The sequence below is a fragment of the Saccopteryx bilineata genome, chromosome 3 (genome assembly GCF_036850765.1).
Source record: "Saccopteryx bilineata isolate mSacBil1 chromosome 3, mSacBil1_pri_phased_curated, whole genome shotgun sequence".
NCBI classification, from domain to species: Eukaryota; Metazoa; Chordata; class Mammalia; order Chiroptera; family Emballonuridae; genus Saccopteryx; species Saccopteryx bilineata.
This window is the reverse complement of record NC_089492.1, coordinates 77,294,728-77,306,880: the sequence shown is the minus strand read 5'-3', so window position 1 is coordinate 77,306,880 and position 12,153 is coordinate 77,294,728. Positions and strand designations below refer to the sequence as shown.

The 12,153-nt window shown below is 41.4% G+C and overlaps 1 protein-coding gene across 2 annotated transcripts in view; it reads left to right on the top strand.

The window, feature by feature from the left end:
- Positions 1-2,682: 2,682 nt before the first annotated feature.
- Positions 2,683-12,153, top strand: part of SNX16 (sorting nexin 16) — a 28,695-nt gene continuing 19,224 nt past the window's right edge. For both annotated transcript variants that reach the window (XM_066266405.1, XM_066266404.1), the window contains exons 1-3: positions 2,683-2,871; positions 4,627-5,097; positions 10,131-10,217. In XM_066266405.1, coding sequence (XP_066122502.1) covers positions 4,723-5,097; positions 10,131-10,217 — 462 coding nt within the window. In that variant the 5' untranslated portion in view covers positions 2,683-2,871; positions 4,627-4,722. The remainder of the gene's footprint in view (positions 2,872-4,626; positions 5,098-10,130; positions 10,218-12,153) is intronic.

Here is a 12,153-nt window from a genome sequence, read left to right as displayed (position 1 = left end):
ATATAACTGTAGCATCCAACATTTTCACTTAGGTGTACTTATCCAAAGAAAAACATGAATTCAAAAAAATATATTATACCCTCATGTTCACTGCAGCAATACATTTAATAGCCAATAAATGGAAAAGCTATAAAAATAACCTAAGTGTCCATCAACAGATGAATGGATAAAGGAATTGTGATACATACACACATGCACCCACACACACATGAGTGCACAACAAATACAATGCAGCCATAAAAAGAATGAAATCTTGCCATTTGGGGTAACACGAACAGTTCCTGAGGGCATTTATGCTAAATGAAATAAGTCAGACAGAGAAAGACCAATACCTTATGATCTCACTTATACGTGAAATTTAAAAAACAAAGCAAAATGCTAAGCTCATAGAAACAGAGACTAGAGGTTGTGGCTAGTTGGCTCAACATAGAGCATTGGCTCGGTGTGTGGCAGTCCTGGTTTCGATTCCCAGTCAGGGCACATAGGAAAAGCAACCATCTGCTTCTCCACCCCTTCCCTCCTGTTTTTCAACCCTTCCCACAGCCATGGCTCAAAAAGTTCCAGCAAATTGGCCCCAGGCGCTGAGGATTACTCCATAGCCTCACCTCAGTTGCTGAGCAATGGAGCAGCAGCCTCAGACAGACAGAGCGTCAGCCCCAGATGGGGGCGTTGTGGGGTGGGTCCCAGTTGGGGCACATGTGGGAGTCTGCCTCTCTGCCTCCCTACCTCTTACTTAGAAAAGAAAAGAAAAGAAAGAAAAGAAAAGAAAAGAAAAGAGAACAGACTGGTGGTTGCCAGAGGCAAGGTGTGGAATGTGAGCAAAATGAGTGAAGGAGATAAAAAGGTACAACTTCAATTATAAAATAAATAAGTACTGGGGATGTCACGTACAGCATAGTGGCTATAGTTAATAATACTGTATTGAATATTTGAAAGCTGCTGAGTCGATCTTAAAAATCATATAAAAAATGTCTGTAACTATGTGTGGTGATGATTAACTAGACTTATTGTGATCATTTAGCAATATATACAAACATAGAATCATGTTGTACATCTGAAACCAATGTTATATGTCAATTTAGCACAACTGTTAAAACAATTTTAATTTAAAAGATGTTCAGTTCATTTTCTAAAAGTAAAATCTATACTTCATTAGTAGCAGATATTCTGAAGATAAAGGACACATATAGTATGTATAGCCTGTATGCTCTTTTCAATAATCGGTGAAAAAAGTTCTTCTTGGACAATTTCAGGGACCTTTTCTACATCATTATCATCCTCCTGGGATATCTGTACACTTTTACTTTTTTCAAGTTTAATTCCCCTTTGCATCCTTGATATGGGGCTATCAGTTTTTCCTCATCACAGGAAAAACTGATAGCCCCTCCAGCCCTGACCACAAATGACAGAAATGTTCCAAGGCTCATTTTTTCTTTTCTCTTTCTCTCTATACCCTTACAGAACTCAGGGATGCGAGGGTCACCTCAAGGCCAAGGCTGCCAGGTCTATTACCGAAACTAGCTCATGTTTTCGTTTAGTTTCTGTAGAATTAATTCTCTCTCTCTCTCTCTCTCTCTCTCTCTCTCTCTCTCTTTTTGTATTTTTCCTGAGGTTAGAAGCGGTGAGGCAGTCAGACAGACTCTCACATGTGCCTGACTGGGATCCACCCGGCATGTCCACCAGGGGGCGATGCTCGGCCCATCTGGGGTTTTGCTCCATTGCAGCCAGAGCCATTGCAGCACCTGAGGAGGAGGCCATGGAGCCATCCTCAGCACCAAAACCAACTTTGTTCCTATGGAGCCTTGGCTGTGGGAGGGGAAGAGAGATAGAACGCGGGTCTTCCACAAGCGGGGCCAACGTTGAGCCAACCGGCCAGGGCTAGATTCTCTTTTTATGTCTTATTCACACTGGAAAAACAATACTATACCCCAAAAGTATCATTATGACAGAAGTCAGATTATCTTCCTATGTTCATTATGAAATAACTATCTTTTTTTTTTTTCCAGAGTTGGGAATATTACAAAGCCTTGGAAACCATGAGATGAATTTTATATCAAACTGCACACTTCTAATGATAAACAGACCTGTTGACTGGTCTGAATTTTGGTATTTGACTATCAAAGAACGATTTTTCTGAAAACTTTACAAGTCTTCAGATGTGCAAGTCTAGCAAGCCCAATGCTGGATCACTTGAGATAAAACTCATTGGAAAACAAACAAATAAGCACTAAAGAATTTCAGTTCTCTGCCCACAAAAACCTGTGAATTCCGTAGGACAAATAGGCTGCAGTGCAGTATTCTCTCCTTCCACTCTAAGAATCGATTGTCAGGCCTTAAAGCGCTGCTATTTCTGGAAAATCATCTATGACCTATTAGAACTAGCCTAAGCTGATGAAAACTACAAGTCCCATGATGCAACAAAAAAGGAGCCCTACCTCCGTTGGCCTTAGTTCCTCCAAGGAACTGTCGCTTTCTCATCACCTGGATGGCAAACTAAGTACTGTAGCCTGAGTTTCTCAAAAATGTATACGGATAAACCTGAGGCAGAAAAAGGAGAATTCTTACCACAAAACTAGGTTCAAACCAGCTGCCAAACAGCCCTGACCTAACTCCTATCAACTCCTCCAGAGGCGGTGCCCTGTGTGACGTCACTTCCTGGAGCGCGCTCGCCCCGCCTCTCGCTCCGCCGCGCGGGCACCCGGAGTCTGCTCTCCCGCAGAGGCGGGCGGAGGCGCGGAGCCGCGGCTGTTGGGGCGGCGGGTCACGTGAGGTCGCTCAGGCGTGTGGGTGGAGGAGTTGCGGGAAAGAAGAGTCGAGTTTAACCGTCACTGGAAGCGTGCTCGGACGGGACCACCGAATGGGCTCAGGTAGGTACGCAGGGTGGCTGGCGGTGACACCTGCACCCCGCGGGAGGCGGGCGGGCTCTGCTCGAGGGCGAAGGGGCCGCCGCCAGTCCTCGGGCCCCCACCGCCCACCGCGCGGGGCGCCGAGCGACCGTCGTGGGTCCGGGGATCCCGGGAGCTGGGGTGTCCCGCCCGCTCAGCCAGCGCGAGGACGGTGCAGGGTCGGGCTGGCCCGGGGTGCCCGCGCTCCTCTCGCCGCCACCTCTGTCGCCGGCGTGCTGCTCAGGCTCGGCCTGAACCCGCCCGAGGGTTTCCGGGCCAACGGCGCAGATGCTGCTCGTGTGCCTGGGTGTCGGTCCGTCAGGGGGCGTCCCTCTCTGCGGGGGGGCGAGGGGCGGCCTCCGGCCTCGGTCCCGCGGGCCGTGGGACGGGCGATTTCAGGCGCCCGGTCACAGATGTCTGGGGGGCCGCGGGGTGGTGAGTCAAGTGTCGTGAGTCTTTCAGGACGGGGCAGGCTGCCCAGAGCCACGTGCTGGGTCAGAACTCGTATTTCAGCATCTTTGCGAGTGCCAGCCGCCCGTTTCCCACAGTTCTCACGCGCGCTGGGGCGTAGCTGCGGCTGGGTCCTGCCAAGGGGCTGTACTTGCCACCTTTTCTCAGTTTATTGTTTAAACGCTCAGCGGTGAAACTATTCTTCGAACTATCATGAAATTAGTCTGAGAAAAGATAAACTAGCCCTGTTGACAACAGGAGTTACAGAGTATGAGTTGTAAGGAGTTTGTTAAGTACCCTCAGTTTATGGGTACTAGAATCAATCAGTGATTGTCTGGAAACTAGGAAGAACACTTAAACTTTTAATTATTTCATCCTGTTGGAGGTAAGTTCATTGGGGTTTATTTTATTAATTTGGACACTTCTCCCACCACCACCACCATCAAATGTGTTGGATCCTGGACTTAATGAACTGCTAGTTTAAAAGCCGTTGATATTTGTAGCATATTCCATAAGCTTCTGGTTCACTGTTATTCCTTTGGTTGATCCTCTGGTCTCACTAATTAAATCAGAAGGTGGTGTGAATAATTTTCCTTCCCTCTTCTCCTTCCCTCCCTGTACTGTATGTAGTACTATCAGGACTATAAGCAGAAAATAAAGCATCAGGAAGATTGAAATGAACATTACAGAAATCTATCACAAAGAGCCTGACCAGATGGTGACGCAGTGGATAGAGCGTCCAGGACCCAGGTTCAAAACGCCAAGGTCACTGGCTTGAGTGCAGGCTCACCAGCTTGAGCATGGGATCATGGATATGACCCAGTAGTCACTGACTTGATCAAGGGATCACTGACTCAGTTGGCGGCCCCTGGTTAAGGCATGTATGAAAAGCAATCAATGAACACTTAAAGTACCACAACTACAAGTTAATGCTTTTCATATCTCTCTCTCTCTCTCTCTCTCTCTCTCTCTCTCAAAAAAGAAAGAGAGAGAGAGAGAAAGAAAGAGAGAAAGAAAAAAATGTATCTCAAAGAGATAGAGTGGGGGAAATGGATAACATGAGTGTCAACAAAAAAGGTATGGAGTAGTTCTCTCTTTTTCTTGCAAATGAGAGTTCCTAGAGAGGATATTTTGCAATTAAAAGAATAGATTTGGGATGTGTTTTATTCCAAATAAAGTAATAAGAGTGTTGGAAAATTAAAAGAAATGGGTATGAGCATTGTGTTTTCTTCTGGATACTGCTGAAAATTAAAGACCATTCTTTCAGTATGTTCTTCTCATTTTTAGGTAGCAAATTCCCAAGAAGAAAATAATGGATTGCGCATTAGTTCTTATCTAAGTGTGTGGACTCAGCAGGGTGCAGGTTTGTGGCAAAGCCCCTAAAAGGATGGCAACTCCTTACGTCCCCGTTCCCATGCCCATAGGGAACTCTGCCTCCAGCTTTACAACTAACAGAAGTCAAAGAAGTTCTTCTTTTGGGAGTGTCTCAACAAGCTCAAACTCTTCCAAAGGCCAGGTAGAAGACTCAAATATGGGAACCTTGAAACAGACAAGTGTACCTAATCAAGTGGATAGCACCTCATCGGTGTGTAGCAGCCCCCTGGTTAGGACTAAATTTACAAATGCACACTCTTCCATTGAGTATTCTACTAGACCAAGAGAAAGTGAAGAACAGAATCCTGAAGCAGAGAATTTGGAAGACAGGCCTTCCACACCTACCATTCTGGGCTACGAGGTGATGGAAGAGCGAGCTAAATTCACTGTGAGTATTGACTTCTGCTGCACACCCGTGGAAGGTGAAAGGCTGACCTACCTGAAGTTGACCTTGTGTCAAATGTATTCATGTTAGCATATACTTGTGATTTCTTAAGGATAAAATCCAAGTGGTTTTTACACTCTAAATTCTGTCATTGTAGTAAGCTTTTGTTTTACCTGATTGACCTGTCACAAACCAGACAATTCTATGAAACTGGCATCCATCCCACCACCGTGCTCTCCTTCAGTCAGTACCGCTGTCCTGACAGCCTACAGGGATTTTGCCTGTACAGGTATTTGTACTTGATATAAATAGAGACATGGAGTATGTACTCTTTTGGGTGTGGTCTCTTTTCTTCAGCATTGTGTTTGTGAGACTTGTCCTTGACCTTGCATGTAATTGTAGGTAGCTCATTCTTACTACTGCTACTATTCCTTTATGTGAATTTCTGTCCATTCTATTGAAGAGCCCCTGGATAATTTCTACTCTGGAGCTCTGACATATACTGCCGCTGTGAACCATTTAGTACTTGTCACTTAATAAACACTCAGTAAACACAGACGCCTTTCTATTTGATATCTGGCTAGGAACAAAATTGTCAGATCATATACTCAGCTTTAGAAGATACAAACCATGTGCCAGAGTGGTTGTACCGATTTGTACTCTTGTAAACAATGTGAGAGTTCCAGTTATAGTACTCCACACCTTCCCGAAATACGGCATTTTCCATCTTTTCGTTTGGCTATTCAAGTAGGTAGAGTGATATCTCACATTGTCTTAATTTGCATTTCTTAATGACTAAATTGAAGACATTTTATCCCATTTGGATATTCTCTTTTGTGAAGAGTCTGTTTAAGATTATTCTCTGGGGAAATTTTTCCACTTTTAATTTGTAGTTTTCTGTGCATTTTGGATATAAGTCTCCTTTCAGGACATGTATCTTGAGTATCATCTCTCACATCATCACTTCAGTAATGATGAATTTGATAAGGGTTCTTAATTTTAATATATTCCAATTTATTAACTTGTTCTTATATGGTCAGCACTTTTTAAAATCTGTCTACTCCCACTAAAAATGCCTTTTGTTTTCTTCTAAAAGCTTTATCGTTGGACCTTTCATATTTAGATCTGTAAACAATGTGGAGTTAATTTTTTTTTTATGGTGTGAAGAAACAGTCAAGTGATTTCTTTATATGAGATCAGTGATCAGGTTTTTATTGAGAAGACCACTCTTTCGCCTCTGCATGTGCACTGTGTTGCCCATGACATAAATCATATGACCATACACGTATGGGTCTGTTTTTCTGTTCCATTTCCTCTTTATTTACCAATTCCACAGCCTTAATTATTAAAACTTCTTGATAGGTCTTGATATCTGGCAGCCTACATACTCCAGCTTTGTTGTTGTTCCACAGGACTGCTCTTGACCTTCTGCATTGGGATTGTATTGATTCCAGGCTGATCTGGGGAGAACTGACACTTGACGATACTGAGTTTGAATCTGTGACCTTAGTCCTTTGCATTAGTCATTTGCTGTTTATAATGATGTCCTATAGTTTTCAGGGCAGAGATCTTACATCTTTTGGTTAGATTGATGTCTCAGTATGGATGCTGTTTGATGTTCTGAATATCTTTTTCTGTTTTTTATTTCATCTTTGCTGGTTTACGTATTGAACTTGGACGTTTATGTATCCAGCGACTCTGCTAAATTCACTTATCAGTTGAAATAGTTTGTTCTTTCTCTTGTGTTTTCTTGAAGTAAATTTTATATGGTTATGCTATTTCATGCTGCAGATTTACAACACTAGGGAAGGACCTCCAAAAAAAAGTAGTTGAAAATAAATTTATGAAGAGGGCCCTGGCCAGTTGGTTCAGTGGTAGAGTGTCAGCCTGGCGTGCAGGAGTCCCGGGTTCGATTCCCAGCCAGGGCACACAGGAGAAGCGCCCATCTGCTTATCCACCCCTCCCCCTCTCCTTCCTCTCTGTCTCTCTCTTCCCCTCCTGCAGCCAAGGCTCTATTGGAGCAAAGTTGGCCCAGGCGCTGAGGATGGCTCTATGGCCTCTGCCTCATGCGCTAGAATGGCTCTGGACGCCCCAGATGGGCAGAGCATCACCCCCTGGTGGGCATGCCAGGTGGATCCTGGTCGGGCGCCTGCGGGAGTCTGTCTGACTGCCTCCCTGTTTCCAACTTCAGAAAAATACAAAAAAAAAAAAAAAAATTATGAAGAGACTATCTTTACAATTAAATTATCATAAAAGTGATGATTGTTGAGAAATTTGCATGAAGCTGACCTTTTAAAGAGTGATTTTCAAAATTATAATAACCTGGTGGTTCATTTCCTTGCTTTGACCTACCTTCCTTAAGAAGGAATGAGTATTCGTTGAGGTGATGTGCATGCAGATGCCAAGTTCATAGGCAAATGTGAGTCAGTGGTATACGAAGTCTTCTAAGACATCCTAGAGGAAGAGGTAAACATCAGATAGGACATTAGTCTGTTCATTTATTCATCAATTTAATGTATTTTTAGTTCCTGTTAGGAGCCAGGCATTATTACCTTTGATCCCCTTTATGATTATCTTAGATCAGGACTTTATGGACACTTGGAAGGGTATCTTATTCCTCATTTTTATATGTCATACAGATAAATTACTTGTGTTTTACTTCAAAAATAAAGGATTCATCGTTAACCCTTGGTGATTCTCCCCCATAAAAGCTGAGAGAGAAGTCTGGGAGGAAGAGCAATCAAGTGGTAAGGGTGGTCCGCAGTCCCTTTGCAGTCACAGCACACAGCCATTTGCTGTTCAGGAGCCATCTGTGGCTGGTGTGCAGCTCTGGAGCTAGGTTGAAAAGTTGCATAGCTGACAAGTTACTCTTTTTTTAAGAGTTTCACTCATCCAGCAGATGTTACTAAGTACTTCATAAGTGCCATATATTTAGCTTAGCCCAAAACACTATACTGGAAACTATCAGTTTCTTTGAAATTCTATTAAATATACTTCTTCATAATAAATTCTAAAATTATACTGATGAAAAAATAGAATCTAGTTTTTTCTTATTATATAAACTTTTTAAAATATTGACATGCTTCAAACAAATTTTTCTATTCAATAGGCTAGATCAGTGGTAGTCAACCTGGTCTCTACCGCCCACTAGTGGGCGTTCCATCTTTCATGGTGGGTGGTAGTGGAGCAACCAAAGTATAAATAAAAAGACAGATTTAACTATAGTAAGTTGTTTTATAAAGATTTATTCTGCCAAACTCAGTGAAAATCCAACATAAAGTACTTGGTAAGTAATTATTATTATATGCTTTAACTTGCTGTAACTCTGCTTTGTAAATTTTATAAAGTAAAGTGACTTTCCTACTTTATAAATCACCATTACTGTGGAACTGGTGGGCGGTTAGAAAATTTTACTACTAACAGAGATACAAAAGTGGGCAGTAGGTACAAAAAGGTTGACTACCCCTGCGCTAGATAATAGTGCATAATTATAGAAATGTAAACTTTTATCTAATGTGACTAGTTTTTAGCTTGTATCTTAGCCTCGAAAATTGAAACATTAAATTTATTTCAAAACTTTGCCTTATAGTATTTTTAAAAATTAAATTGTACAAAACAAGAGTGGCTAGTTTTTATAGCTTTTTCAGGCATAAGTGATTCTTCTATCAGTTTTACAACATACGGCATAAAATATACAGCGGTCCCTCATCTATCACAGGAGTTAGGTTCCAGACCCCCCCCCACAATAGGTGAAAATCCACAAAGTAGAGACTTTATATTTACCTTGTTATTTATATATATTTTAAGGCTTTATAAACCCTCCTTACACTCTTATAAACCTTTCCCACACTGTTACTGACTTTTCCCACACTTATTCTGCTTATTTTACCGCAAAAATAATTAAAATAATAAATATATAAAAAATCTATATACCACCACAAAATCCCACGGTATAGCAAAAAATCCATGATAACAAAATCAGAAATATACAACTTAAAAATCTGCGATACAGTGAGACTAGGAAAGGAAAGGTGAATCACTATATGGCGACGGACGACTGTATTTTGGAAACTGATGAATTCATTTATTGTTAGTTGCACCAAAAAAAGCATTTTCTCTCAAATTTGTCATAGTCTTGTGTCTTAAGGAAAAAATTTTGCTTTTGGTGCCTATTTCTATTATTTGTATATTTCATGGTTCTGATTTTTAACATAGTAATTGTTATGATCTAGATTAGGGGTAGTCAACCTTTTTATACCTACCGCCCACTTTTGTATCTCTGTTAGTAAAATTTTCTAACTGCCCACCTGTTCCACAGTAATGGTGATTTATAAAGTAGGGAAGTAACTTTATTTTATAAAATATATGGCCCTGGCCGGTTGGCTCAGCGGTAGAGCGTCAGCCTGGCGTGCGGGGGACTCGGGTTCGATTCCCGGCCAGGGCACATAGGAGAAGCGCCCATTTGCTTCTCCACTCCCCCCCCTTCCTCTCTGTCTCTCTCTTCCCCTCCTGCAGCCAAGGCTCCATTGGAGCAAAGATGGCTCTTTGGCCTCTGCCCCAGGCGCTAGAGTGGCTCTGGTCGCGGCAGAGCGACGCCCCAGAGGGGCAGAGCATCGCCCCTGGTGGGCATGCCGGATGGATCCTGGTCGGGTCGGGTGCATGTGGGAGTCTGTCTGACTGTCTCTCCCCATTTCCAGCTTCAGAAAAATACAAAAAAAAGTAAAATAAAATAAAATATATAAAGCAGAGTTACAGCAAGTTAAAGCATATAATAATAATTACTTACCAAGTACTTTATGTTGAATATTTGCTAAGTTTGGCAGAATAAATCTTTATAAAACAACTTAATATAGTTAAAGCTATCTTTTTATTTATACTTTGGTTGCTCTGCTACCGCCTACCATGAAAGCTGGAACACCCACTAGTGGGCAGGAGGGACCAGATTGATTACTACTGATCTAGATTGTCAAGTTTTTTAAGTATTTGATATGAATTTTTAAATATTTTTTATATTTTTTTAATTCCCCCTGTCATAGGTATATAAAATACTAGTAAAGAAAAACCCGGAGGAAAGCTGGGTGGTGTTCAGAAGATACACTGACTTCTCAAGGCTAAATGATAAAGTGAGTACTTGACCAAATCTAACCGAATTTTCAATTTTGAATTATTTTTCCCTGACTGTTCTGCTGTTATATTTGTGTTTTTTCTTTCTTGTTAATTGAGCGAAGTCAAACCTTTGCTAGTTCCTAAGAAAATTCACTGTTTTGTTTCATTTTAATAACCTGAAGTCCCATCTTTACCCATAACTTTCTTTTTTCTGAAAACAAAAAATAAAAATGTGGGAAACTTAAAATTATTCACACCAGTATAATTAAAATGCACTGTGTGCAGCAGTGTGACTCGGGTGGGCTCAGCTGGTTTGCTGCTGAGAGGCAAACCTGGCCAGTATTCAGCCATTGGCCCACTGCGCTCTTAACCTGGAGGCTCTGGGGAAGTCCGTCTCCAGGCTTGTTCAGGCTGTTAACAGAGTTCACTTTGTTGTGCTTGTAAGACGGGGTCTCTGAGTCCTTGCGGAGTGTCAGCACAGGTGGTTCCTAGCTAATTCCCACTCCCCAGGCCTTGCTCAGGGCCACTCTGTCTTCAAAGCCAGCAACAGCGAATCAAGTTCAATGCTTGGAATCCCTGACTTTCTCTTCTGCCACCAGCCCCAGTAAAGTAAGAAGCTTTCCTTTAAAATACTCCTGTGATAAGTTAGACTTCGCACAGATAATCTCCCTGTCTTAAGGTCAGCCAATAGTAACCCTGATTGCATCTGCAAAATCCCTTTTGCTGTTAAAGGTAACGAAATCACAGAAGCAACACCAGGGACAAAAGTCATGGGGTCATCTTTTTTGGAGGCTTGTTTATAGAAGCATCAGGGGCCTATTATGATGTCATTTTGGCAGAAATAAATGTTTTAATGTTATGAAACAAAAACTAGCATTTATTATTTTAAGCTACTGTATAGTTTCCAAATTGTACTTGGTTCAAAATAAAGTTACTGATTTCCCATAATCTACATTATGAAGTACCTATATTATGAACACTTTGTGAGGAGTTATGAGACAACATCCTCTTCTGAGGATAGTGTTTTAAAAGGGAAAACATCTAATTATGCATGTGGATATGTGTATGTGGAACATTTAAATTTTAATGCTCAAAATTAATAAAAAGATTTTTTTATTTCCTCTTCATGGCTTTTATTATTTTCACTGCAAACACATTAAATAACAAAACTCCAAGGCAAAAAATATCTAGTATATCTTGAAATCAAATTAGGGTTTTCATTTGTCCAAGTTGCTTTCTACTTTTTGTCTTGTTTATTTTATCTTCATGTATTTGTGAAAATATAGATAAAACATTGTATTTTATATTTTTACTTAACATTTTGCCCTGTGAATTTTACCCTTTTGTCAGTCTTTTCTCTTACCTTATGATATTTAGTTTTACATTTAAGAACAGAACTATCAATGTACATTTTATCTTACTCACTTAGAGAACTTAGACTGTTACTGACGGCTTATAAAGTAGCAGGCGCCTGCCAGAGCTGCAGGCTTCAGCTTTGAGTAGGGTAGAAGCATCTCAGCACGGGAGAATGGTTTCAACCTCAGCTGTCCGTAGGACTTCCCTGGAAGGCTACTTAAAATTACAGTGCCTAGGCCACACCCAGCTAATTAAATCCAAATCAGTCAGGGGTGGCACATGTCATTAATAGCTTTAAATTTTCCCTAGGCAAGTCCAGTGTGCAGCCAAGTTTTAGAATCACTGTTCTAGTGGGAGAGTCCAAAATTAAGTAAATGTTGACTTGTGATAAGAGTCATTTAAAAATAAATTAATAATTTAAGAATTTGTGGTAGATTGTCTTTTCTAAAAATGTTCACAGCAATATTTTCAGTCTCATATGCTTTTCCAATCTTTCCAATGACCGTCAAGAGGTTGAATCTGTTTCCCCTGCCCCTTGAACCTGGGTGAGCTTGGACCCAGTGAGATGGAGGAGATGGTGCTGCCTGCCTAGACAAG